The sequence below is a fragment of the Rhagoletis pomonella genome, unplaced genomic scaffold, assembly GCF_013731165.1.
Source record: "Rhagoletis pomonella isolate Grant_MI unplaced genomic scaffold, Rhpom_1.0 Rhpom_scaffold_00005, whole genome shotgun sequence".
Taxonomy (NCBI): domain Eukaryota; kingdom Metazoa; phylum Arthropoda; class Insecta; order Diptera; family Tephritidae; genus Rhagoletis; species Rhagoletis pomonella.
This window is the reverse complement of record NW_023458559.1, coordinates 47,131,536-47,158,783: the sequence shown is the minus strand read 5'-3', so window position 1 is coordinate 47,158,783 and position 27,248 is coordinate 47,131,536. Positions and strand designations below refer to the sequence as shown.

The window sequence follows — 27,248 nt, the reverse complement described above, 5'->3', positions numbered from 1 at the left end:
TTCCAAAAAGGGATTGGCTGTGTTTAAGCAAGGAGTTTCACAACTCGCAGTATGTACACTTGCTTTAAATCACGGAATGGACCAAAAGGCCCTATTGTGTTGAATTTTAATACATTGTTTATTACTAATTATATACTTCATGCCTTATAACCAGAAATGGCGCTAATAAGTATAGCCTTTTAAAATACAGGATAGACTGGATTGCGAACAAATCTGTGTCAGACCTTTTATTCTATTATTCGATAGAAGATATCATTTGTATTAATGTAACATGTGTTGGTGAAAAGAGCTTATTTTACGACCATCAATGATATGGGTAATAACTAATTTCAGTTGAAGCTTTTTGATACGTCACACTATAAGACTGATATTATACCAGACGTTGTTAAGTATATTCCCTAAATCCGAGATAACTTTTCTAGATAGGCAACATAATCAAATTTCTGAGAACTGCAAATAAATTACGAGCTTCGAGTTAACCACAGAAAATCTGGCAACAAAATTTCGTATGCGAATCTATTCAATAAATCTCATTCTTTTTCCATTTCACTCAAATGCCATTCACATCATGATAAAAATATAGTAAGGTAGAACCGCTGAGAGGCACTTTTAAAATTCTTGACGTTTCCAAACAATTTAATTTTTAAATTTACTCACAAACTCACACACACAATTTCATTTTCAATCTCAAGCAACAACAATTTCAAACAATTTAAATTTTTTATTTTCACTTTTATATGATTTTAAAATGTTGGCAAACTTCAAAAAAAAATCATGGCCGACAAATTGAGAGAACGGTTATACCTTGCTGTGTTTTTATCATGATTCACATTACTTTCACTGATGACGTTTACTTGCTCAGAAAAAACGTCAATCATAATTTTTTTTTTTTTAGATTTGTTAAACGTGAAACGCTCAACTTTTCCAAATTTATTATACTAACATATAACGTTAGAAATCAAAGCAAAATATTGTGCTCAATATTTGCACATTTGCAGAAAGTTCGAAGTTTGAAGAAAAAGATAATAATTTGAAATAAATTAAAAATCTTCAGAATTTTCAAAGTTTTCTAGCAAATAAAATGTATAAATTCACACATTTCGATAAGAAGCTTTGCCGCTTTTTGCGCCACAAATTCGATCTTGCCGTCGACGACTGCGACGTGTACTCAATATGGCATTTTTGCCCGGGCACACGCTGGCGCGCAATCAAGAATTTCCTAATGGAGAGCTCATTGTGTCAAGCCGAATGGTTTCCGGTCATCTACTGGGTGGTGTTGGCGATCAGCACGCTGGGCACGGTGAGTGAAAAGATCAAGGCGTTAGGAGGAATTTGGTGCATTTTGTAATTCATTTGCTTTGATTTGCAGTTCTATAGCCTTAGCGAGTTCACCAGCCTCTATTGGGGTGGCCGCAAGCGCGTTTCCATGTGGCGTTCACGCAAATATTATGTCATACCATATGCAGTGTTGCGCAAATGTCGCCTTGTCGGTTCGCTAGTGATGCTCAATGCTTGGCTACTACTCTGGTATGCCGTAATAAATGTGAGTAAATTAATTTTTTTTTTCTGGCGGTTATGATTCTCTTTTTGAAGACCTTAGCGCGGCGAAAGCCAACTGAGGTGGGAATTTGATATGTCTTCATGGATAAAGTTACTTTATACACCGTTTTTTTTCTGAAATCGAGCGCTGAGAGTTGCAGCGGAAGTTTTCTCTAATCTACTGTGATGTGGTGTTCATTTACGTGACTTTGTGAGCAGTTCCCAGGCAAAAGTGTCTGCTATCCTAGAAATTGCCCCTCCAAGGCGAATGAATTGCAATTGCTCGGACAATTGAACTCGAAGAGTACGATTAAATACTTGGCAATGGGTGTCAGTTACTTGAATGCTTAAACTTTAGTTACTTCCCAAGTTGAGTCTCCATAATGTGTTTGTGAGAGAGGCCTAACTCCTTCTCTTTACTTTGGCCTGTTCAGTGATAGTTGGGATAGCTCTATATTTCTTTTTACATTCTAATTTCTTGAAAAAGGCGATTTCGAAAAAGATAATGAAGACGTAGGCGAACAGGTATTTTAGATATTCCTAGTGATTGTATGCATGCTTTGTAAAGCAGATCGCTTATACGTACATATAATCGTGAAGTGGATTGGGTTAGCATTTTTTCACAGGGTTTTCGCAGAAGCGAGAACTGCTTTCTATTGAATTTTTTATTTATTTTTTCAAACATTCCACTTTTTCGACTTAAAAAAAATTTTTTTTTGTGTTATTTTGCAGAACTTTTTTTTTGCTTTTTTCAGGAACTTTAGTACTATTGAGTCTTCGATTTAAAAAAAAATGTTCTTTTTCGGCGTAATTTTGCAGACCGTTTTTTCCTTCTCAGAAACTCTAGAGCTATTGAAAGCCTTCTCAAAACAGTTCTAATTATTTTTTTTCAAAACTTTTACTTTTTCTACTTAAAAAAAAGTTTTGTTTGGCGTAATTTTGCGGAATTTTCTTTTTATTTTTTCAGAAACTCTATAACTAATGAAAAGCTACTTAGTTTTAATTTGTATATTTTTTCAAACATTCATTAAAAAAAAAACATATTTTTTGCGTAATTTTGCGTAACCCTTTTTTCCTTTTTAGGATTTCGATAACTATTGAAAAACTTCTCGGAACCGTTTTCTTTTTTTAATTCAGTTTTTTCGGCTTTTTAAAAAACAAAAGTTTTTGTCGGCATAATTTTGTTGAACTTTCCTTTTCCTTCTCAGGAGTTCTAGAACAATTGGGAAGCTAGCTACTCAGAACAGTTTAAAGTTTCTTATTTTATATTTTTTTATTTTTTTTTTTCCTCTTAAAAAATATATTTTTTGTGTAATTTTGCAGAACTTTCTTTTCCTTTTCAGGAACTCTAGGACTATTAAAAAGCCACTCGGAATAGTTTAAATTTTTAAATTTTTTTTATTTATCTTTTTTAAGGAAAAAACGCGTAATTATGAGCAATTTTCCGTTTCCTTCTCAGGAGCTCTAGAACTATTGAGAATAATATATATTTTTTCAAAAATTTAACTTTTTCGACTTAAAAAAGTTTTTTTTCGGCGTAGTGTTGCATTATTTCACTTTTCTTTCTCTGGAACTCTAGAATTAGTTAAAATCTGCGTTTTTGCCACATGTCGTATGCTGCATGAATCTGGCATACACAAGTTTTGAAACAAGTTTTTTTTTTGTCAAAATATCCAGAACTTTTTTCTTTTCTTAATATCAAAAGAGCCAGGAGAAATCGATATCTAACAAATTTTCTCTACCAAAAGGGTCACAATAGAGTGCGAAAGCGCGTTCATTTACAGGTATTATACAGGTATTGGACCTCAATATTTCTATTGGATGCATTGCAGAACGATTGCTTTCCCCTGAGAATATAGTGAGGGTTTCTTCAGTTGTTTAGAACTCCTGCCCTTTTTAAAACACGAGCTGCCTCGCTCATAAAGCAACGTTTTCTTTTATGATCCTTTATATACAAATTCATAACATTCTACGGACTCCTTTTTGGGTGGAGCTTGTTTTAAATTACTACGTTAGCTAGAGCGTGTGGGATGGGCAGGTTTTATTGCAAACAGTATGGCACTGTGGGAAATTTCCCATAGATCAAGCTTCCTTACTAGATCGCTGTCTGAATACCATACAATTTTTGGAAGCTGCGATTTCGTAGCTGATAACTTTAATTACTGCACATTTTGATTGGCACCATTTATGTAGATTGGCTCCCAACAACTTGCATAGTCTCAAGGGATGGCAGAAGGGTCGATGGAGGTGTATTTTGTCGGAAGCTTTTTGTCAGTCTAATATTTAGACTTATCGACCGCTCTGTGTGTTTCAAATAGACGTAGAGGTCATGCCGTCGATTTAAGAAGGCAACAGCAAGGAGATAAGGTTGTTTTGTATTAACCTACAGCAGCGTGGCTGGCAAACTGGCTACAAAGCTAGAAAGGGCATACTAGGGTTAATGTCACCGAACAACAAGGAGTGAGAGAATTTCTGGCTACCTCTCTTGGACAAGAGGTCCTCATTTCAGCTAAGAGGGAACTACAAATCAGATGAGGTACAATCGTAAAGCCTTTCTGATACCAAAAATGGTAAAGAAGTTTCTGTGACTAAGGAGCCTTCTGTTCTCGGCCTGTAGGGCGGAGCGGATCGGGTGTGTGAGAGAGAGAGACTTCTCTGTCGTATTGAACTTTGTCGTATTTTCACACTGTAAGGAGGATGAAAACATGGGATTAGCTAGCGCTTTAGACAAATTGGCTTAAAATTCCACAATTTAAGTCCCTCAAAACGCTTAATAAAAATCTATAAATGTGGTTCAAAAGAAAAAGAAGAAAAAAAAATGCTCAGAAATTTACTTTTCTAAATAACAATCCCTTATCTAAATATTTGCCAATAATCATGCAGGGATTGCGTTATTATTTGGTTCATAAATTTTAAACTCACACACTATTTCAATATTTGTCTACATTCGGGCACATTTGTCTGTTGCATGTATGTATGTATAAAAGCTTATTGCAGTGCACACATGACATGCATTGCCGCGCTATGAATATTCATTTAGTTGGCATTTCAACTTGTCAAATGTCATTTGAATTGCAAATTTGCCCTGCATATATGTAGAAATATTGCAATCAGGATTGCCGGTGCTCGTAAATATAGGCCAATAGCCAAGAGTTGCCTACTGACACACATACATAGATACTCTTAACCGAATAAGTATGTATGTACGCGGCTGCGTATATGTACATACATACAGTGGAGAGAAAAAATGAGTACATGATGATTTTTTTTTAGTATTTTTGTTATTTTTTTTATAAAAATATGGTTCATGCTTAAACCAAAACCATATTAAGCACCCATTCAAACTTTGTGCAGAGCTCATAAAGACTCATTAAAATTTGCTTTAAAACCGCATACCCAAACATTTTTTTAAAACTTCTGATGAAAATGTTAAAATTCAATGAAATTTTTTTGAATTTTGCTAAGCTTTGTATATAGTTTGAAATTGTGATCTATATGGTTTTGGTTAAAGCATGAATCATATTTTTATAAAAAGATAACAAAAAAATTATCATTAAGAACCTTGCAAATATTTAAAAACAAAGTCACCATTTACTCAGTTGTGCTCCCCACTGTATGTAGCTACATTACATAGTGGGAACTTGTATCGTTTTCCAGTTAACACAACCATCGATGTGTTTTCGGTTGTTGAATGCAGTGGCGCGAATTTACTTAACCACCTTTCAGTTTGATTGATGCGCTCGTGGTGTATAGTGTAGCTGCCCTTCAAATAAAGTCGATGGCAGCTGCTCCTACGATTTTTAGTGTGCTTCTTTTAGTTATTACTCAAATGGAGGTACTTACAGTAGGGTGGTCCTTAACGTACGAGTATCAACAGCATGCGACCCCCTTTATTTTGTTCTACATACAAAATAGACATAAAAGAAAATTTAAAAATGAAAAAGAAGTTTAGAGCTCGCCATCAGGGTTTTGAAAAAAATTAATATTTCTAATCCCAAAAATTTTGATTTTGACCAGCTATATCAGCAAGCTAATGAATTTGTATTAGATTTAAAGTAAATATTACGCAGATTTTTGCGATTTTTTTTAATTTAAATTATTCAAACCCCAGTACCAACTCCTAAAACTTTTTTAAAATTTTGACATTTTTGTGTATGTCCTTATTTTGCATCTATGTACATACGTGGAACAAGATACAGGGGTGCGTGTCCTACACAATATAAAGTGTTGACATCTTAAGGACCACCCTAACCTACAATGTTACGACGTCTCAGAATGACACATATTAATGGTGAAATGGTATTGAAAACTCACGAAATTTAATTATGTACAGTGCTGGAAAAATAAATAGGTTAACAAATTTTTCCAATATTTTTTTCTTCATTTAATATTTTTTGTTTGTTTATAAAAGTATAGCTCATTATCTAACAAAAACCCATACAAATTCATATTTCAAAAAACATAAATTATAAAAATTCTGAAAAATTTTCATCTAAATTTTCAACTTTGTGATCAAATTTTTTAGATTTTTACTTCTATAAAAATGTCGCGTCCTTATTTAATTTTCCAGCAATGTATATAAAAAATTTTAATAATGCAATGAAAATAATTTAGTTTCTAAAAAATTGGTATGAGTTGTCAATGTTTGACCATAGATATGTCGTTTTTCACGAGAAACTTTTCCATGGCAGAAGTACATTCGATGGTTTGCCATTGCTCGGTATGAACGGTTTTACCTCAATGGTGCAGCGCAAAAAATTGTTTTGCAATTTTTTTCGCATTTACTTTTCATCTCCTTTATCTTTTTTGCAGTGACCTTTCCATTTTTCTGCACTCATAACCACCATTTGCGTTGTCATATACGTTGCAAGCACCCACCGCTGTTCCAACACACATACAAACACATACGAGCGAAATTTCCCAACACAATGCTACCAACATTTTTTTCGTTTTCTCTTTTTTTCCCCTACATATTTTTCATATTTCATATAACAACCTTTTTCTCTTCCCCCTATCTTTTTTCAATCACCCATACACACACAGGTTTCGCCGGGTCACATGACGCCATGGCTTACCATCAATATGTTTGTGCTGAGCTTTGAACTCATCGCCTGGCTGGTAGAGGTATTGGTTGGCGCTACAAAATTAGATCTGCACACCCTCTTCACTTTCACCCTGCCTGTGGCCAATTACCTGTTTGTGCGCTGTGTTCACAATGTTTTCCAGAGTGCCAACGAAACGAATGATGTCGATGATTTGCGGCTGTGGAAGCGTGGTTTCAAGTGATTCGCAAGCGCGGAACAAGGAAGGCAGTGCATCAAAAATATGTTAGTCCAACAGTTGAATGTATGAATGTAATATGTTTGTAGCTTGTACCTCTGTGGTTCCTTTTACGTGTTTTCGGTAGTAAGTGTTAACATTTTGAATGAAATAAATGATTTATGGCAAGGGGTTGCAAGGAACGGAGTATAAAAATATGTGGAAAATATTTGAAGTCGTTTAGTTTTGTTTTCATTTAAAGCACGGTGACATCTTAATATTGAACTTTTATTTTTGTTAACTAAAATAAATTAAATTTTCTGCTATTCTCTATGCCATTCTGCTTAGTTATTCGGCTAGAGATCAGCTCATTGCTGCTATAGTTTTGCTCCCTAAAGTATGCAAATTTAAATTTGTAAAACATGGGGTAGTTAATATCATTTCTCACATGAAAGAACGAACATGAAATTGAGCATTTGCTTATGAAATTATTTGATAGCATAAAGGGTATTTTTTTAGAGGCGCATAATAGAAGAAAATATACTGAGATTATGTAGTTTCAAACAAAAAAAATTAATTGGTTATAAAGAAAAATTTAAAAGCTATAGCGATATCAAGCAGTGGAGGCCAGAGTTTCAACAGTAGTTCTTACTTCCAAAATGTCCAGAGTTTCGACTTCACATGATCCCTAAGAAAATAATCTAGACTCGTAAAATCGCACTATCTCAGTGGTCAATCGACTGGTCCATTTAGAGGAATATCACGTTTATCAAATGTTTCCCTCAATAAGTCGATTGCTTTAAGCGCTGTATGGCTACGGTGACCATCCGTCTTTTATTTGAAAAAAACAGTCCTTTATTTTAACCCCCTGTCCTTTATAATTTTTTTCAAAATAAAGAACGCCTTTTGTCCTTTATTTCTTAAGCTGTCCTTTAAATCAGCTCTGCATTTTTCATAGGTAAATTTTTAAACACAGAATATGAAAACAAAAATTTCCCTTATAAAATATAATGAAAACCTTCACCAGTTCGTTTTGCACCCACTTAAGGGTTTTTATTTAATAGGTAACCTTTGGACAATCCTTAAAGCACAGCGAAAGTTGTGCCCAGGATCGCGTTGCACATTGAGTTTCCAGTTCCATTGAAAGAGAACAGTGGTTGAAAACTTGCATTTAGTGTTCGTAATTCACTGGAGCCTTCGTTTTTATACCCGAGCGCACTTGAGTACAAGGGTATATTAACTTTGTTCACATAACGGTTGTTTATAACAGCAAAAACGAATTGAGATAGATATAGACAAATGTATACATACATAAATGATCAGAATGAAAAGAGATCTCGATTCCGTCGATTCCGATGTCCGTCCGTCCGTCTGTGCACACGATAACTCGAGTAAAAATTGAGATATCTCAACGAAATTTGGTATGTAGGTTTCCAAGGTTGGTTGGTCGGGCTGAAACCACGCCCACTTTCCATATAACGGCAATTTTCAGATATACGAAAACTGCGATATTTTAGTAACTAAAAAGATTATGCACTAAAAATTGATATTTACAATAAATTTTAGACGATAATATGAATATTATTCATTTTTGGAAAATGGGCGCAGCCACGCCCACTTATGGTTACATGTGTATATCTAGGTAACCGCTGCACCAATTTCTCCCAAACTTGGCACAGTTGTTGGCCTTGGCACAGCATACCAAATGGCCGAAGTTTTTTAAAATCGGGCAGTAACCACGCCCACATCCCATATAACGGGAGGTTTGAAGCCAATCGAAAGTGTGACACCAATTTGGTGTCCGATATGAGAAAGAATGCCACATATGTATACATAGATATAATAAAATCGTTATAGGCCGATGTCGTACACTATAGTATGTAATAAAAGTATCGTTTTCTCAAGTAGCTCTTTATTTACCCTTCAAAATTTGTGTTTTAACGCACACATCTCCGAAGTCATATAAGTAAGAATCCCGGGGAGGTTATATGCTTTGAACTGCTTTGATTGACTAAGAATATGCTGTCAATGATAGAGCAGAGATCTCTGGTATTCCCGAACGCATTTCGAGTTAGTCATTACTGGCACCAGAGCATTGTTTGAGGCCGAGGGGCCTAGCGGCCTTTCCATTTTGTCAATTGCACATACTTGGAGCATGTTGCATTGATCTGCGAGCCTATAAGCCAATTGCTGTTTCAATTTCCATTTTGGAGGCGTATTCGCCACGATCCTTGCCATTTGTTGGCAACCTTAAACAACGAATTTTATGGGATCCCTCCGAAAAAACTGTGGGTTTATAAATAAAGTGAAACCCAAAAGCCGTAAAAGTTTATTATGCCTTCCCTCAACAACTTGAAGCAATTTGTAAAGCATTTTCATTTCCTTCTCCATGCTTCGTAAATGAGTTTAACCATTTAAAACAAAATGGGCATTTTTATTAACAATGCCTATTAAACTGCATGCAGCATTTGAAAATACATACATACTTAGCTTATAATATACTTTTAAATTCTAGTTGGGCACAAGACACTTTTACTGCTACAGAAATTGGAAAATTTATAAAATCACAGTTGAAAGGTGTAGAAAAAGTTAGTCCCTTATTTGCCAAACTAACTACAAATACACGAATGCAACCTAATCCTATTGCTACAAATGTGCCTTAGTTTTCTGGCAGACATGTTAAAATGTGCATGCGCTTGTGTACAGTTAAGTGTCAGCAACTAACACTTGACCTCATTGGGGGTGCCTTGTATATTGTTTTTTTTTTAGTTTGTTGCAACATTTGTACTATAAATACAAATGCAATACAATACACAGTTACAACCAAAATTTAAACACTTACAATTGTGTATTATACACAACGCGTGCTGACGAAAAGAACCCAAAAGTGCTTTGAATTGGGGGAAAAGGGATTAGGGGGGAAAGAGAGAAGAAAGCAAATGTGCATGCAGTCGACTATAAAAACCACAAACCGTAATAATGGGCCAAATAGGAAACGTTGCAACGCATTGTGGTTAGAAAGATTTAAAATAAAATTAAAAAAATTTACAAGCAGTGTGCTGTTGTTCTTTTTGGTTTGCTTTTGTTTTTGAATTTTATTTTTGTTTCAGCAGCAAATGGCTTTTAATGGCCCATAACGAAATGAACGCAAAAGAGGATAAGGCAAAAAAGTACCATTAATGACAACCGGAAATATCTACCTACATAAATAGTAGTGGAAACTACTCATAAAATTAATTTTAAATAAAAAAAAGCAGCAATCGCAATAACCACTGTCACCCATTTTTAAACAGGTGAACATATTTAACTACGCTTATATAGAATGCAAAGTAACTTCTATTAACTCAGAGTAGGTAAGTGTTTTAGAATTTATAATTCTTCTACATAGCCGAATAAAACCAAAACAATTGGAAAAATATTTTTAAAATAGAGTCAATAACCAAAGGGAAATTCATGGGGCAAGTGCATTTGGTCCATGGTTCCAAAAATATTAGCTAATGACCATAGAACCACCCATCTTGTCAATAATTTTGTTAGTTTGATAAATAGTTAGCAGGGTATAGTAGAAGAATAGACACTGTTACCTAAAAAATATTATGCATATATCCCTCCTAAAAATCTTTAGTGCTTATGGCCCAACGGAATTTTATTTACTATAGGGACACGAACTTCAAATTCTATGAGATCATCGAGAACGAAAATGGGCACGTCCAGTCAATCGCATAAAATGTGTTCCGATATCCATCATCATCAAATGAGAGCCGTATTTGTGTCTCAACAACTTCACTAGCTTCGCCGCAGTAGTGATCTTGGTTGCAGTACAATGTTAATGCATTTCTTAATGCCAAGAATCGAAGAATATGAAAAACATTCTTTGACAAGCTTTAAAGAGCCCCAAATGCCGGAAAAGGTGTTTTCAAAAAGTCTTTCTACTTAAAATTATTCGAAAAATCATCAAATATCAATAACAAATCTGGGAAAATTCGGTCACGTCCCGAAAAACTTAGAATTTTTCTAAAACTCAACAAATGTCTGCAACCAAAGCCGATAGATTTCGGAAGGCGACAAAAAATTGTGGAAAGTTCCTGGAGAAAAATTCTGAGGCTATCCCGAAAGGTCCCGAAACATACCGAAAGTCACGACAAATATAAAAGCTTCCAGAAGGGTTCGTTAAAATTTTTTAAACAACCACGAAAAAATTTAGATTCGTCCCAATAAATCCCAAAAGATACTGAAAAAATCTCAAGAACGTTCAAAAAAATAAAAATCCCGAAAAGGCTTGAAAAAACTTTGCAAATAACTGGTAATCTCACTTTTTAATGTCTAAAAAGCAGTGATGGTAATCATTATGAGAAAAATAATTTCAGTCAGCAATTAATCATTATGTTATGATTTGAATTTTTTTCGCTCAAAAGTATCAATTTTATAATACAAATCATAGTTTAATAGTTATTTTGTGGTTTTTATTTTTCCAGGCATCTTTAATCGTTATTTTATGACTTTTATTTTTTTCGGTCATCTCTAACACCGTGCAAAAAAAAATTAAAACACAAGAAAGAATCGACATACTCACAAAACTATGGGCCAAATATAGTTAAACCACTTTTTTAGTTTTTACTTTGACGTCACGATTTTTTTCAAAGGACTTTGAAATTTTAAAGATATGACTAATTCAAAAAAGTATCTTAAAAATTCTGTGCAATGTAGCATAACAGTATTGGTACACATACTGAGAGAAAGAAAATTATGTCGAATTTAAAAGCAATAAAGTTTTTTGGTTTAATTGAAATGCACTTTTAAGAAATGTTGTCTTTTTCAGTTAATAAAGTTTGCAGGACAAAATTCGATGACCGCAAACCATAATTTAAAAATATATATATATATTTGCAAATTTTCAAGGATATTTAAGGACAAAATTTGTAAAGGACCTTTTTCATACCCATTCGTCCTTATGAACCAAAAAATTTGTTCTGTTATAATTCTACAGATTTTTTTCTTTTATATAATATCTTTACTGTTATCCTACATTGCATTAAATTTTTTTGAATTACTTTTTAAACTATCATAAATAGAGACTGCGTTTTTATTACCGAATTAAACCTTTTATAATTTAAAAAATTATGATTTTTATTATTACAAAAATCATAACGGATACGGTCCATGCAAAAAACTGAAAATCAAATGATAATAATTTCTGTTGAGAAAAAAAAACTGCATAATAATTATTACATTTGAGCAAAAAAATTTAAATTATAAAATAATGATTAATTGTTGTTTCAAATTATTTTTCTTATAATGATTACCGTACTTGATTTTAGGCATTAAGAAAGGTGAAATCACTAATTATTTGCAACGTTTTTTCAAGATTTTACTTTTTGATTTTTCTAAAGACTTTTTTCAGTATCTGCAAAAATGATCCGAAAAATAAAAATCCAATTATAACGAACATTTTTGATCAAAAATGAAAAAAAACATAGAGTAATGATAACTTTTCACCGATAAAATAAAGATCGCATAAAAACAATTAAAACTTATCTAAAAAATAAAAATGATATAATAACGATTTAGTAATGATTTCAGAAGAAAAATTCTTCATAATGACGTTTATTTTCGGTTCCTGGTTTTTCGATCACTATTAGTGATTATGTAATGACTTTTATTTTTATTTTTTGGTTAGAGATAAAAGTAGTTATTGAGTGTATTGTTGCACACAAAATGGGGACCGAGAATGCGTTCCAATTTTGGTTTAGTTCCGCACATGAACAAAATGTAATGTCAAGAACGTTTCCACAAAGGAACCAAGCGGGAAAAAAGTACTGAGAGCAGTTTGAACGAGAACAAAATTAGAACAAAAGGTTCGGGAACGTTTTCGTTACGAACAAATGCAATCAAAACTTCCGGGAACGTACTCAAGAAGAACAGAATGAGAACGAAATTATCGAGAACATTTTCAAAGGGGACCAAATAAGACCAAAACCATGGGGAACGTTCTGATAGAGAACAAATCAAGAACACAAGTTTTTAGAACTTAAAGTTAAGAGTGAGACGGGCGTCTGAGGGTTGCGATGTAAAAGCGTTTCAGTGAAAACCACTCTCGTTAATTCTAAGCCAGAAGAAGCCGGAGCATTCCACTTCCACATCGTTTATTATTAGGGTGAACTGTCCATTTTAGAAACAATTTTTCGATTTCTGTGCAAGCAAAGTTCGTGCCTTAAGTCTTTCGTTGAATTGATTCGCGTAGATATTTTTCAGTGCTTTTTTTGGATTAATTTTAATATTAAAATATTTCAAACTAATGAACGCTGTGTGAAAAGTTTTGTTAGCGCTTCCATTTTTCGCGTATAGTTCAGAGAAGATTTCTTCCTGTTTCGTTCAGATAGTTACTAGAGCTTTAATTTACAATTTGTTAATCGAGAAAAAGTTCCTTAGACTTCTGTTCCCGTTCAGTTCCTTCCCAAAACGTGCCGAAGGCCTTTGATTCCATTTTGTTCTCTTAAAAATGTTCCCGAAAGTATGGTTCGCATTTTGTTCTCTTTGGGAACGTTCCACAGGGTTTCGTTCTTACATAATTCCAATTGAGAACGTTCTCGACAGTTTTGTTCTCATTTCTGCTTTGGTTTTGAAACGTTCGTTGGAGCGAAACTACGAAAACGACATTTAGTTTCAGTCATAACTTTTGTTTTGTTAAATTTTAAAACTTAATAACTTCATGTCCATCGTACAAGATCAGGTTTGCGTACGTGGGCTTAGACTGAGAACTTCATTGGATAGATAGTACACAAAGCGCTTCAATCATAACACCTAGGCCATTACTGCAAAAATTTCCCCGTTACTACTTATAATTGCCATTTAAATGTACAGTACCATCCTTACTACATTATTATAGTGAGATTTAAAGATCGTACATCAGAAGGGTTCGAAAGGAATGTCCACGAAATTGTGGCCAAGCATGATATAATATCGCGCTCCTGGCACATGGTTTCGATCCAAGCAGCGAGATCCGTTGGCGGTATTATTGAAAGCCTCGTAGATGTTAAAGAAGTCACTTCTTTAGGCTCTATAACTCTTTCTATGTTTCTTACCAAATATTGTAGGAATGAATATGCTGATTTCTCTTCGTTTAATCAAACTGAGTAGGGGGTATAGAAGTGAGTGGATCTACTCAATTTATACCTAATACATTGGTCCAAAAAATTTAGCAATAATAAGTGAGGATTGAAGACCTATTTGACTTAGCGAAGACAGAGGTATTCTAGCTTAATTTAAGAAAAACAATATTACTGATATCTTCTTTCGAGTATGCGGTATGAAATTTCAGTTGAAAAATGCAATATTTAGCCTAAGTTTGGACGCATTTTCTAAGGGTAAGGACAAAAAATTATATAGGTCGCTCCATTGGCTAGTATACTTGCTACATATAGGATTAATTATAAATATGCATCGTCCACATCTGTACTCACATTAATGACTGCACGAGCTATGAAGAAGGCCACCTCCGCTTTGCACATAGCGTCGAATTGCTGGAAATAAATTTATAAACAGCATTATCATTCTTAAAATTATATTTAGATGATGGACTGGATATATGGGTCGTTTCATACCAAAATAAACGAGATTGAAACTTCATGTTTTTGATTTGTTTAAAATTTTTAGGGTTGATGGATACACATAAATACTAAATAAATATGAAACTTAAGCTTGATTAATACATTTTTAAAAACTTAACAGCACAAAAACAAATCGATTTGATAGTTTTCCAAATATCTCGAGAACGGGGCGAGGAAAAATTTGAACAAAATAACACATGCACTCATCAAAATTCTCTATGTAAAGAAATGTTAGAAGATTTTCTTTTTCGAAAAATTTTTCACATACAAATTCTTTTATAAAAAAATTAAAAAAATCACAATGGTAGCTTTGAGTATTGCACACTATTTAAGTATAGTATTACGGGTTGCAGCCTACAATAATCTGACTTATGTTTTTTTTTACACCGAAGTTGAGTAAAATGCGTAAATTACAAATTTTGTTTTGTAGCCCATTCAATTTTAATATTATAAGGTGCAAGTTTCAAACTACTGCAAAATTGCATTGATTTTTAATAGTTTTATGCTGATGGCTTTTTGCACTTTTTTCTTATGGAAGAAAATGCGCAAAATCCCGTTTTCAAAGAAAATTAAACGTTAACGTCAGTTTTGTAATCGCTTAAGACTTGCAATTTATTATGCTAAAATTAAATGGGCTACAAAACTGCATACTCAAAAAAAAACATTCGAAAAAAAATTTAAAAAATTTTTAAATTTGTAATATTCTCATTTTATTCAACTTCAATGTAAAATAAAATTATAACTCAAATTATTATAGAGTGCACCCCGGAATACTTACTCAAAATTTTGCTTAAATACTCAGAGCTACCATTGGATTTTTTTTTTTATTTTTTTTAGAAGGCATATTTTCAAAAACTATAAATCAAGAATTTTTTTTTTAAATATTTTTTTTCATAGATGATTTTGATGTATGTATGTGTGATTTTTTTCAAATTTTTTTATCGCCCCGTTCTTGGAAAACTATTAAATCGATTTGTCTTTGTTTTTGTGCTGTAAATTTAGAATAAATTTATTAATGAAGTTCAAATTTCATATGTATTTATTATTTAAGTTTGTCCATCAACCCCAAAAATTTTAAACAAATCATACACGTGTGGTTTGGAACGCCCCATATACATACATATGTATGTAGTAACAAGAGGTGAAGTACTAATGAAGTAAAATCAAGTAATAAAAAGCTTAGCCAAAAATATTTTAGTATTAAATTTTTCCCATAGCTTTTATTTAGCCTCTACACTTTGTTCCGAGGAAAGCACTTAGCACGAATTCCGCTCTCACCTATGGATATCTATTTTTTTTTTTTACTCTTACCCAACATTGCAAACCAATTCTGCATACAACTGTATTAAAACTTAAGAGAAAACAAGAGCTGCAATAAAACTATGCATAACAACAAATTGAAGTCAAGGCACAAAAAAGGCGAAAAATCTGAGTTATGCAAAAAGTTCAAAAGCGACAACAAAAGCGATAGCGAAACGCCAACACACATACACACCCACACAAATAACAGTTGATAATACCATGCACTCAGTGCAAATTGTTGCAACGACTGAGAATTGCTGCTGCACTAGTGGACTTTTCGCAAAACTTTTTGCATGTTAAAATGTTTAAATTTTACAGGTGGCTGAGTGGGTGGAAGGTAAAGTGGAATTCGAAAAAGTAAAAGGGCTAAGCACTTGCCTCAGTTCGACATGAGTGTGGCAATTTTGGTTGGGGGCAGAGGTGACTGAGTGCACCCTGAAGGGGTCGAATGGCAGTTCTATATGCCACAACAACACCACAGTGGCTACCACAAAGGTAACTCCCGCAGCTACATTGCGAAAGTTACATACGAAAAAGACTATTCAAAAAAACTACAAAAATAATTCTACGAACGCCTGCAGCAGGAAACTGTGATTTTGTACAAATATGAAAACGTGTATTTGACGCCGAAAAAAGCGTAAACGAGCGACCTCAGATAGAACAAGATGCATTCTTGGAGAAAAGTTATGTATGACAAATGGAGGTAAGCAGCGTGTAAAGCGGATTGTATGGAAAATATGTAGCGAAAGTAGATGAAATGTATGCGCGTGGGAAATATTTTTTATTTGCTCACTTAAAAAAGACTTTTTATGACGTCGTCACAAAAATACAATGTGCAGCTAAAATCGAGTGCAGCTTCATGCATGTATATGAAAGTGGGAGCGTAGTGATTGCGCCTGAATTTATGCGCACGAATCGCAATTAATGTTGCCAGATTTTTTTTCCTGCCATACGGGACAAATGCATAATTTGTCCCAAAAATACGGTATTTACAAAACTTTAACGGGACAAATGAGAGATGAAGGATTCACTTTAAAAGCCCAACTACGAACCATATATTAACTAAGATGATCCCTTTCAACGAAGTAATGCTCAGATTAGTTATAAGCTTATGATAAATTGCGTTTATTTCATAGCACAATATTTAATTTATACAAAAATATGCACGTACTAGAGATATTAATCTTTATATTCCGGGATTCATCCCGGGATTTAGATATTTATTATTTTCCAACAACTTAACATGAAAAAATTGCATCAATATAGTTTGAGAAGCTGTTCTACCATATTATTAATACTACTAATAATAAAACTACTTTATTATTTAAGTTGAAAAATATTTTATTAGTAACAAAACAAAAGACAGCATTTAAATTTATACGCATTTAACAATACTTTAGTGTGTACATATGTGATGAAGTAACTTAAGGCATCAAGAAAAAAGCTTTATGAAAAAAAAATTATGTCAACATATGTATGTATTGTGTGGCTGAAAGAAGTTCATAATACTAGTGGCAGAAATAAAAGAAACGCCTTATTTTAACTAGTTCAGTCAATATTTTTTTTTGTAAAAGTCTATCTAATTTTTAACCGACTTCCAAAAAAGGAGGAGGTTATCAGTTCGTCGGAATCTTTTTTTTTTTTTTTTTTTTTTTATGTATGTTACCGCATAACTTTGGACCACGTCAACCGATTAATTCTTTTTGCATCGTAAAGGTAGTGTCTCAGAGGTGGTCCCATACTAATCTGGTTAAGCTCCGATCAGCGGATCATGAGATATATATATATATATATTTTTTTTATATGGGAGTTGAAGTCGGTTTTTTTTTTGCTAAAAATTACTAATCTATATCTAATCAACTGCATTTAAATGCGCATTTCATAATTTATACAAGAATTATACAAATGCAAAAAAAAAATTGCGTAAACCTAAGCCTTTTTAATCAGCATTTTTAGAAAAATTTGAGGTACGCAGTTTTATAGCACATTTAATTAAAGTAGGATAAAATGCAAGTTTCATGCAGTTAGAAAATACCGTTGATTTTCTTCCATATAAACAAATTGTCGAACATACATTGTATGGAGGGAAATGCGGGACACCGCCAGCAAAAAAATTATAAAAAATCAAGGTTACTTTTAGTCACTTGAAACTTGCAATTTATCCTCCTGTAATTTTATAGGCTATACTTAAAAAATTCCGTACTTAGAATTTTCCCAAAATATCTGATTAAAAGGATTGAAACAGGTTGAAATAAAAACACGCCAAGCAAACAATACACTCCCAATACTACGGGCCAAATATAGTAAAACTGTGTTTTTAGTTTTATAATTTTTTTTACTATAACTTAATAATTTCAAAGATATGATAAATTCTAAAAATTCTTTAAAAAATTCTGCGCAATGTAGAATAAAAATGGGTACCAAGTGAGATAGAAAATTCTGTGGGATTAAAAAAAAATTAAAATTTTTTGGGTTCACAAGGATGAATATTTTTTTTTAAGCTTTTAAGTTTAGTTTTTTTAAACTAATAAAGGTAGAAGGACTATATTCGAGGACGTTTCCGAGTTTATATTAGCCCTTAACATATATTTTTTTCAAAATAAGTATTGCAAAATGTCAAGTATAGTAACAATAATAACACTGGTCTACAAGGGTTTTGCGAATAAGACGGGACCTGGTGTTTCCGAACGGATTTTTCGTGCTGAACACGAATCTGGGGTCCAAAACTTCCCATCACGTCACGTTTTCGAGAAAAAAGGGGTTGAAACCCCTAAAAACAGCGTTTTTGGACATTTTCGAAAAATTGTAGAGCTGAACCCTGACGTGCTACAAACTTTGTATATGTCAGAAATTAAATCGTGCCCTTTCGAATGAGCCCTATGCCGAATTAATCGCATGCACCCTTAGATCAGGGGGTGTATTTGTGTCTAGGAGTCCAGGGAAAATTGATCGCAGAAAGAATTTCATCTTAAACGACCATATAAATTTCTTAAATTTTTAAAATCTAACTGCAGATTCGTAATCAGCGACTTTTAATATAGTTAAAACCTTGGCATTATTAATTTTCTATGATCGTTTAAGATTAAATTCTTTCTGTGATCAATTTTTCCTGCACCCCTAAACACAAATACACCCCCTGCTTTAAGGGTGCACGCGATCAATTCGGCATAGGGCTCATTCGAAAGGGCACGGTTTAGCCTTTAATTTCTGATATATGCAAAATTTGTACCACGTCAGGGTTCAGCTCTATAATTTTTCGAAAATGGCCAAAAACGCTATTTTTAGGGGTTTCAACCCCTTTTTTCTCGAAAACGTGACGTGATGGGACATTTTTGACCCCGGATTCGTGTTCAGCACGAAAAATCCGTTCAGAAACACCAGGTCCCGTCTTATTCGCAGAAAAAAAGTTGAAATTTGTAGACCAGTGTAATAGATGTTGTTACACCAAGCGGTGGGACCTACAGTTTTACGCCGACTGTATTTTTATGAGAAGCTGTTTTTCATGGCAGAAATCCACTCGGAGGTTTGCCATTGCCTGCTGAGAGGTGACCGCTGTTAAGAAAAAACCTTTTTTCTATATTTTTTTTGCGGAGTGATAGCGCGCACTGTTAACCACTACACCACAGCGACCGCCGAAAATTTAAAGATATGCAAGGATAACATTTTTAAGGACAATTTCAATACCTTATGCACCAAAAAATTTAATCTTCTCTTTTTCTGCAGAATGTTCTCTTTAATTTGATACCTATACTGTTTTCCTACGTACATAGCACTATTTTTTTTTACCATTTTCTGAATTACTAATATTATTCAATTTTCAAAAAATCCTGACGTCAGAGAGAAAAACTAAAAATGCAATTTACTGCATATGTTTGAGCCATAACATCGCGAATATATTGCTTTTTTGTGTGTAAAACTGCCTGTCGCATGATGTTATGTGTATGTATAATTAGCTAGACATTAAAAAAAATAATTAAAAATTAAATAAACAAAAGAAATATAGCAAAAACTGGTCAACATAAGGCGTTTCTATTATTGCCACTATTGCAAATTAAAAAACTCGAAAATCCCGGGATTCCTGAAAAATAGTACCGGAATTTTCATCATTTAAAAACGTCCGGATTCCGGATCTAACAAGGGAGCTATGAAAAGCGCTTTCGAAACGAACTTATCGATAAAGAAGCCATGTAAACAAAGATGTATTAAAGATCTCATTTTGTGAATAAAAAGCCATTGTGATGTTTTTGGAGTCGAATATTTTGGGGGAAAAACTAGAAAATAAATTCTAAAGCTGTCCTCAGATTCACAAAATAAAATAATCGATAACGCTTTTGCTGTCGGTGTTGATAGTGTCATCAAAACTGTTATCGTTTGCTTTTATTTTTCTATTTATTCAGAGTTTTATTATCGATATTGTTATTATATAAGCATTTGAAATTTTATCATTATCAACATAAATATCGTTACCGGTATCATAAGGGCTATCTGCTATTGGTATTGAGAATGCTATAAATATCCACATCGTCTTTTAATTAATAGTTGTAATATCAATATCTGCGTTTAATCTCTGGATTCATTCATCCTGCCTGCAGAATTCCCCACAAGCAAATTGTTCGACCAATGGCCTTTTGTCGATTGGTCTTCCTGCCACTGCTTTCCACAGTTTATATCTGAGTAATTTCATTCGCCAAGACGCCTATTCCTATCAAGCTGACACTCAGAAGAAGAAGGCCTCTTAACCTTATGGCTGCTTTAAGGGCTATGTCCGGTCCCGGTGGTTTGTTGTTAGAGGGGCAAGCATATCTTCCCTAGCTCGGGGAGTTTAGGCGACTCTAAGTTTTCATAGGCTTCCACCTGAGATGCACCAAACTTAAGCTAACCTAAACTCGTATTATAAAATTTTCACCTACACAAAAAGAGGCTTTGCAAACGAGTATGCTTAAATTATTTTTGGAACAAAGTAGGTTAAAAGATTTTGAAGTTTTTATTATGGCTGGACTTTTATTATCACAAATTTAATACGTATACACATACATACACAAACCACCAGATGCTCGTACATGCAGATCACCATATATTTGCAGAATACATACAGTGAATCCATCAAATACCACGCGTTTTTTTTAAATATTCTTAATATTTTTCCAGCTAATTTTTTTTTTTGTTATTTTTATATAATCTCAAACAAATGACCACTTGTTGATCTTCTTCAAATATTCGTAATGTTTTTCGAACTATATCTTTTGTTATTTTTATACAAACTTTACACAAAATTTTGAACATTCAACAAATTTTCATCAAAATTTAGGCTACTTTTTCTTGTTTCTTAATATAACAGGCGCAATTTACAAAAACTTTCGTTGATATTTTCAAATTTTGTTGCTGACGGTCTCCCGCGTATTATTTCATAAGAAATTTATACGTATATGAAAATAAGCGCAAACATCCGTCACAAAATATAATGCTCAAAAATCAACGCGATTTTTTAGCTGTTTTAAACTTGCACTTAATACCCAAAAATTTTCTAAAAATTCAGAATACAAAGTTGAAATTTTAATGAACATTCCTTGAAATTTTCTAAACTGTGTATAAAGTTTAAAACTCGGATTTACACAGTTTTGGTTGAAGCTTAGGCGATATTTTTATATAAAAATAACAAAAAAATTAAGCTCGAAAAACATTACGAATATTTGACGAAAATCAACATGTGGTCATTTGTTTGAGTCACTGTATGTAACGCCGTTTAAAAGTTCGAAACACGCAATAAACCAAAGGTTGCAATTTCAAAGAGTACTTGAAGTGCTTAAATGGCTGAAAATAGCTTAGGAAGTGGAAAGTTTCTACTTATCATTTTTATTAAATTTTGACTCGGCGTTTTATGATTCAGTTTCGTTTTCTTTTTAGTGTGTACACACTTTGTACGAAAACTTTGGCTATTAAATTTTACAATTTCAAATGCTTTCTGATTTGCATGTTTTGTAAAAAAATAAAAAACAAACTTCGCACTTTGAGTTTGTAGTTCGCTACATTAAAAATCAGACCATGAATACAAAAATCCTGCAAAAAAAAAATTGCAAATGAAATCGAGAATAGCGTTGCAATGCGAATGCAGTGTTAGGGCATTGAGTCCAAAAGTGAATCATAGAAACAAATAAACGAGAAATTACAAGCAAATTCAAACAGAAAGTGCGATAATCAGCAAAAGCAAGTGCAAGCAGCTATTCGTCGCTCCTTTGCCAAGCGTTTCTAGGACAAAAAATGTTGTACTACATTTGTACATAGACACAGTTGTTGAAGAAAGAAATTTATGCAATTTCTTGATTCGCATAAATTTTGCTACTCTCCTCTTCTGAGGCGCAATTCCACTTTTATTATTATGTAAATTTTTACGATGTGATTTTTTTTTCAGCGCTTGTTAGTAATAAATTGTTATCTGAAGTTATTATATTCCGTTTGCAAGTCAGTCCCTTTTCGGCGTCCTCGTTGCAGTTGGTCAATGAAAGTGAAATGAATAACTGAATGAACTGAAAGCGAGCTGGTAGCTGTATGCATTAAATTGTGTTGTTGGTATAATCGTATCAAACGGATGCTATTTGCTATGTATTTATTAGCGACTTACTGACCTTATTTACATGATCTCGCAAAACATTGGAGTAGACCATGGCCACTGCCTCCAATGCCATGAAAGTGATGTAACCAATTATCCATGGTACTATGAGACCAGGGTTTTCCTGTAACGACAAAGAACGTAAAAAGTTTAGTAGCCGGTTAACATCAATCCTAGAAAATAAAAACTGCATAAATTTTTGGCCATTTGATGAACGGACATAAATTTTTGGACGCTTAAAAAATGTGAATCAATTTTTGCTCATTTGATAAATGGACATTAATTTATGGACACCCAAAATAATTAAAGTAAGTTTTTGTTTATCTGAAAAGCTGAGTTTTTTCAATCTAAAAATTAAACATAAATTTTTGGCCATCAAAACCCTCGACATATAGTTTTGGTCGTCGAAAAACTTTTTTGCTGGTTGAAAACCGGACATAACTTTTTGGCTATTGTAAAAGTGGACATATAATTTAAATCAATCGGGTTGCTTTAAAACGTTCGCATAGTGTTAATAATAGTTATATATTTTTCAAAATGTTATCGTTAGTAATATCAACTCCAATTTCCTTTACATATCGGTAGTTTTATTGCAATGGATATATCTAGTGTTTTCGGTATTGCTTCCGTTTTTCTTGGGCCTCCATATTTAGAGTTATAATTTTATTTGATTATCGATAATATTACTGTTATCGACATATATATCAATATCTATATAATAGCGTGTTTATTATCGTTTTACAGGCATACTTATTGACAGAGTAAGTTTTTTTTATCGATATAGATATCTATATCTTCACTGACAGCTAGGCGCTAATAAAATCCCTCACGAAGCAGTCAACATGGTAGCCATGAAATGACGCACATCTCTTTCATTTCGCCCAAAGGTGATATGGGGGTAAGGTCGCTGAACTGGTGCAACTTGGCAAAAAACTTCCTTTTGGGGATATAAACGACGAAATAGGAATACCCTTACAAAATTTTAAGCTATTTATCGCCGAGAGAAGTACTAAAGTAGCGAACGACAGATAGCATGACGAAATCTGCAAAACTGCCAAGCAATTGCGGCCGGTGTTCAGCGCAAACGCACAGTTCCTACTACTGAGCCTAAACATTGGATTATTGCCTAATTGGCAAGCATGCCTATCAACTTGGCCTACGTTTACATGACTTCTGTAGAGGCTGTCAAGATGTTGTTGTGCCAGTCCCTGCTCTATCCAGCCGAAGACCCTTCACTTTTAGTACCACTTGGAGGACCTTAGATGCGTGGAAATCAGGGATCTTCTTAAATTCCTACGCAATTCAAAATGGTTTCAAGAGAGATTGGCAGTTGCTGACCCCATATGCGGCATCACAATAGGCCCTGAGCCTAAGTGTGTCTCATAGACAACTATGACAACTTAACCCAACCTAACCTAGTCATCTAGGGTGGGCACCGAAGAAGAAGGGAGGAGGAAGACTATCTAGCAAAACCTGGAGCTACAACAATATATTACGTTTCGGAACCCTTACGTGGGCTCACCGAAGCATACATAAAGGTAAACAAAATGTTCAATAGGCATTGAATGGAATCTCAATGACAGAGGTAAGCCAAGCGATTTATTTGTCCTTGAATCGAAGCTTTATAGTAACTCTTTAAGTAAGGCAGAGGAAAGCTCAAACTACCTCAGTAAAATTAATCTTTCAGAAACACATCAGAATACATTCTATGTGGCGTACTCCAAATATTGTAATCGTCAATCATTTTCATTCGATTGCACACAGCCGTTAATACACGCAAATTAAAAAGTACGAAACAGAAAATTGTACGTAAAATTTAAATTTGTAGAAATAATATGTATGTTATATTGAAATAACGAAATTTTGTTAAATCTTAGCACACCTAATTAAAATTTACCAGCATCAGAAAAGCATAATGGACGACTTTATGAAAGTCCATCCCAATTTTTTCAAAATATATATTATTTAAAATAACTATTATTATTAATATAAATTCAAGCAACAAGTTTTACATTCAAAACTACTTACGCATGTTGTGGCAAAGCAAGAGGGTTGCTTTAACGCTGCGTTTACATAAGACAATTTGGGACAATACAATTGAGAATATGTATTAGTTGTCAAATTGTTGTGTAAAGTAGGCGTCCAGACAATTAAAAGGACAATACACTTTTCAGCAACCGCCGTTAGAATCGTTTTGCGCGGATTTCATGTTATTTATTTTATTTTGTTATAATATTCAAACATGAACCTTTTTCATAATACTGCGATTTTTTGCCATTTTGTCTTCCCTCTTATTCTCAAATTGGCCAAGACGTGACCGAATTGTCCAATTTACTGTCCAATTCAATGTCTTCGAGAAATCGTTGAAATAAAACAAAAATTAAAAGTGGGCGTGGTCCGCTCCCTTCTACTGATTTGAAAGGTGTAATTTTTTTTGGTGCATGTTAATAGGTGCGGAGATAGAGGTGGAATTTTCAATATTTTCAAAAGCTTACATTTCCAAAACTATTGCACTGATTTTCAAAATGTGGATATGGTTGAAAAATTTATTGATAGACATACATTTGTCTTATTTATATGCATATCTTTATATATCTTTTATACATATTTCTAGAGAAACTAAAAAAAAAACCAAATTATGAAAATTTTTTAATAAAAACGTACGTTTTTCTAAAAAAAATACGTAATTAACTATATTTGTTGATGTTTTTGTTAGAAAGAACAGAGAAATACCTTTAAATTGATAAATAATATTATATAGTTAGGTTTAAGCGCATCCACCGACAGTGAAATAAACAACTGTAAATGTTTGCCTGCGACGATTTTTTATATAAAACAATATTTTTATATAAAATTAAATTTTTGAAGGCCGCCTACGCAGAGAGAAGTTCTGCCCCTTTCTTCTGGCAACACACAAAGGAGAATTCTGAGTAGTAAGGGTTATAATCAGTGTTGCCGCGAATAATTTTTAGTGGTAGCCAAAGTACTTTAAAAAAATTCATCTCTTACATAAATGAAAAAAAGAGATCAAATTAAGCACATAAAACTATTTCACCCTAAGTATGAATAAATTCTCCAAATTTATGTGGCCAAAAAAAGCAGGTGGTAGCCACCAATGGACTAAAACGGCAACACTGGTTATAATCTCTAAGCGCGGCCGAAGGTCCGCTACGCAAAAGAATTTTTGCAACATAGCATAAAACAAATTAAAGGTATTTTTATGTACTTTTTAAAAATGGTATTCTTCGGTCATATCTATAGCATAGCACGCCATTTCAAAGTGATATTGTGTGCCACTTATTTTTATTTATTTATTTTTAAGAATATTCAATTAAAATACAGTTCTTTCTCTAATAAACCCCATATAAACCCAAGTTTAATAATTTGTAGAAAACTTCAAAAAAGTGCAACAAATTTTCACCTATGTTTCAAACTTTTTTCTCGGAATTGTTAGATTTTTTTCGAGTACACAGTTTTTTAGCCCCTACAATTTTAGTCTGATAATGTGCAAATTTCAAGTGGCTACGAAGTACCGTTAATTTTTTAGAATTTCTTTTGTCGCATTGGCTTCCATATAATGAATAAACTCAATTTATTTGTATATGGAGGAAAACCGCAACACTTTTGGGGAAAAAAAATTCTAAAAAATCAACGGTAACTTTCAGTCACTTGAAACTTGCACATTATCACACTAAAATTGATTGGGCTATAAAACTGTGTATTCAGAAAAATTCAAACACTTCTGAGAAAAAAGTTTGAAAATTAGGTGAAAATTCGTTGCACTTTTTTGAAGTTTTCTACAAATTGTTAAACTTGGGTTTACATGGGGTTTGTTAGAGAAAGAACTGTATTTTAATTGAAAATTCTCAAAAATAAATAAATAAACATAAGTTGCACACAATATCACTTTGAAATGGCGTGCTATAGATATGACCGATACTGTAGTTAATTACGTATTTTTTATATATAAAACGTACATTTTTATTAAAAAATGATTATAATTTGGTTATTTTTTTCAAAATATGTATATAATATATGTATAAGTAGGTATACAAAATAAAACGCTTTTAAATTATCTATCAAACCCGATCCACACTTTGAAAATCGATCCAACAGTTTTCGATATACATACAATCTTTTAAAAATATTGAAAATCCCACCTTTACCTCTCTAGCTCCACCCCTATTAATTTTAACCAAAAATGGTTTACACCATTAAAATCAGTAAAAAGAGGTGGACAAATTGTCAAAATTTCTATAACAATTCACCGGGAATTTATTACAATCTGCAAAAAGTTACGATACGCCAGAGAACGTGACATACGTTCCAATATATAATTCCAATATTGCCATGCATACGATCAGTCACGTTAAATATTTTCATACGATTGCCGATTCGATCACGGAACACATAATTCAATTCTGATGAGTTTAGTAACGATAACCTAAAGATTTTATTGATATTGCATCGATAATGCTATTGCCATCGATAACTCGACAGTTTTAATCGATAAATTTACAAATATAGATGTATTTCTACACTGGCTGTCAAATTTTAATATGTGACCTGGTCTACGAAAAGGGAGCTTACGTGCGAAAACTAGTTTTCTGTCAAAAAGCTGTTAAAAGTAAGCAACTCGTTTCGTCAGTTTCTCATTATCTCGTTAATTGTTCTCCGCGCCGGACGTCCAGTAAGTGTTGTTGTTGGTCCAGTAAGTGTTGTTGTTGGTCCAGTAAGTGTTGTTGTTGGTCGGAATATTATTATAGTTCATCGTGTAAGTTGCTAGTGTGGAACATTTAAAAAAGTAACACTGAAGAAGTGACGTTTACTGTTTCTGTTGATTATCGTCTTCGCATTTCGCATGAAATGAAACATGAGTGTTGATGAGGAGTTCAGTGCCGTATACGGACAATATTTCCATGAAAAGGATGATG

The 27,248-nt window shown here is 33.2% G+C and overlaps 3 protein-coding genes across 3 annotated transcripts in view; 1 reads left to right on the top strand and 2 right to left on the bottom strand.

Annotated features, from left to right (window-relative positions):
* Positions 1 to 27,248, bottom strand: part of LOC118739068 (glycerophosphocholine phosphodiesterase GPCPD1-like) — a 481,215-nt gene that overhangs the window by 142,804 nt on the left and 311,163 nt on the right. The gene's annotated exons all lie outside the window — the stretch shown is intronic.
* The window catches only part of LOC118739071, a 64,289-nt gene that overhangs the window by 16,075 nt on the left and 20,966 nt on the right, over positions 1 to 27,248 (bottom strand). The window contains exons 4-5 of the mRNA XM_036470194.1: positions 22,331 to 22,438; positions 14,259 to 14,318 (exon numbers count right to left, since the gene is read on the bottom strand). Coding sequence (XP_036326087.1) covers positions 14,259 to 14,318; positions 22,331 to 22,438 — 168 coding nt within the window. The remainder of the gene's footprint in view (positions 1 to 14,258; positions 14,319 to 22,330; positions 22,439 to 27,248) is intronic.
* Positions 1,082 to 6,825, top strand: LOC118739075. Its single transcript, XM_036470197.1, has 3 exons — positions 1,082 to 1,300; positions 1,370 to 1,543; positions 6,583 to 6,825. Exons 1-3 carry the CDS (start codon positions 1,082 to 1,084, stop codon positions 6,823 to 6,825), a joined length of 636 nt encoding a protein of 211 aa, XP_036326090.1.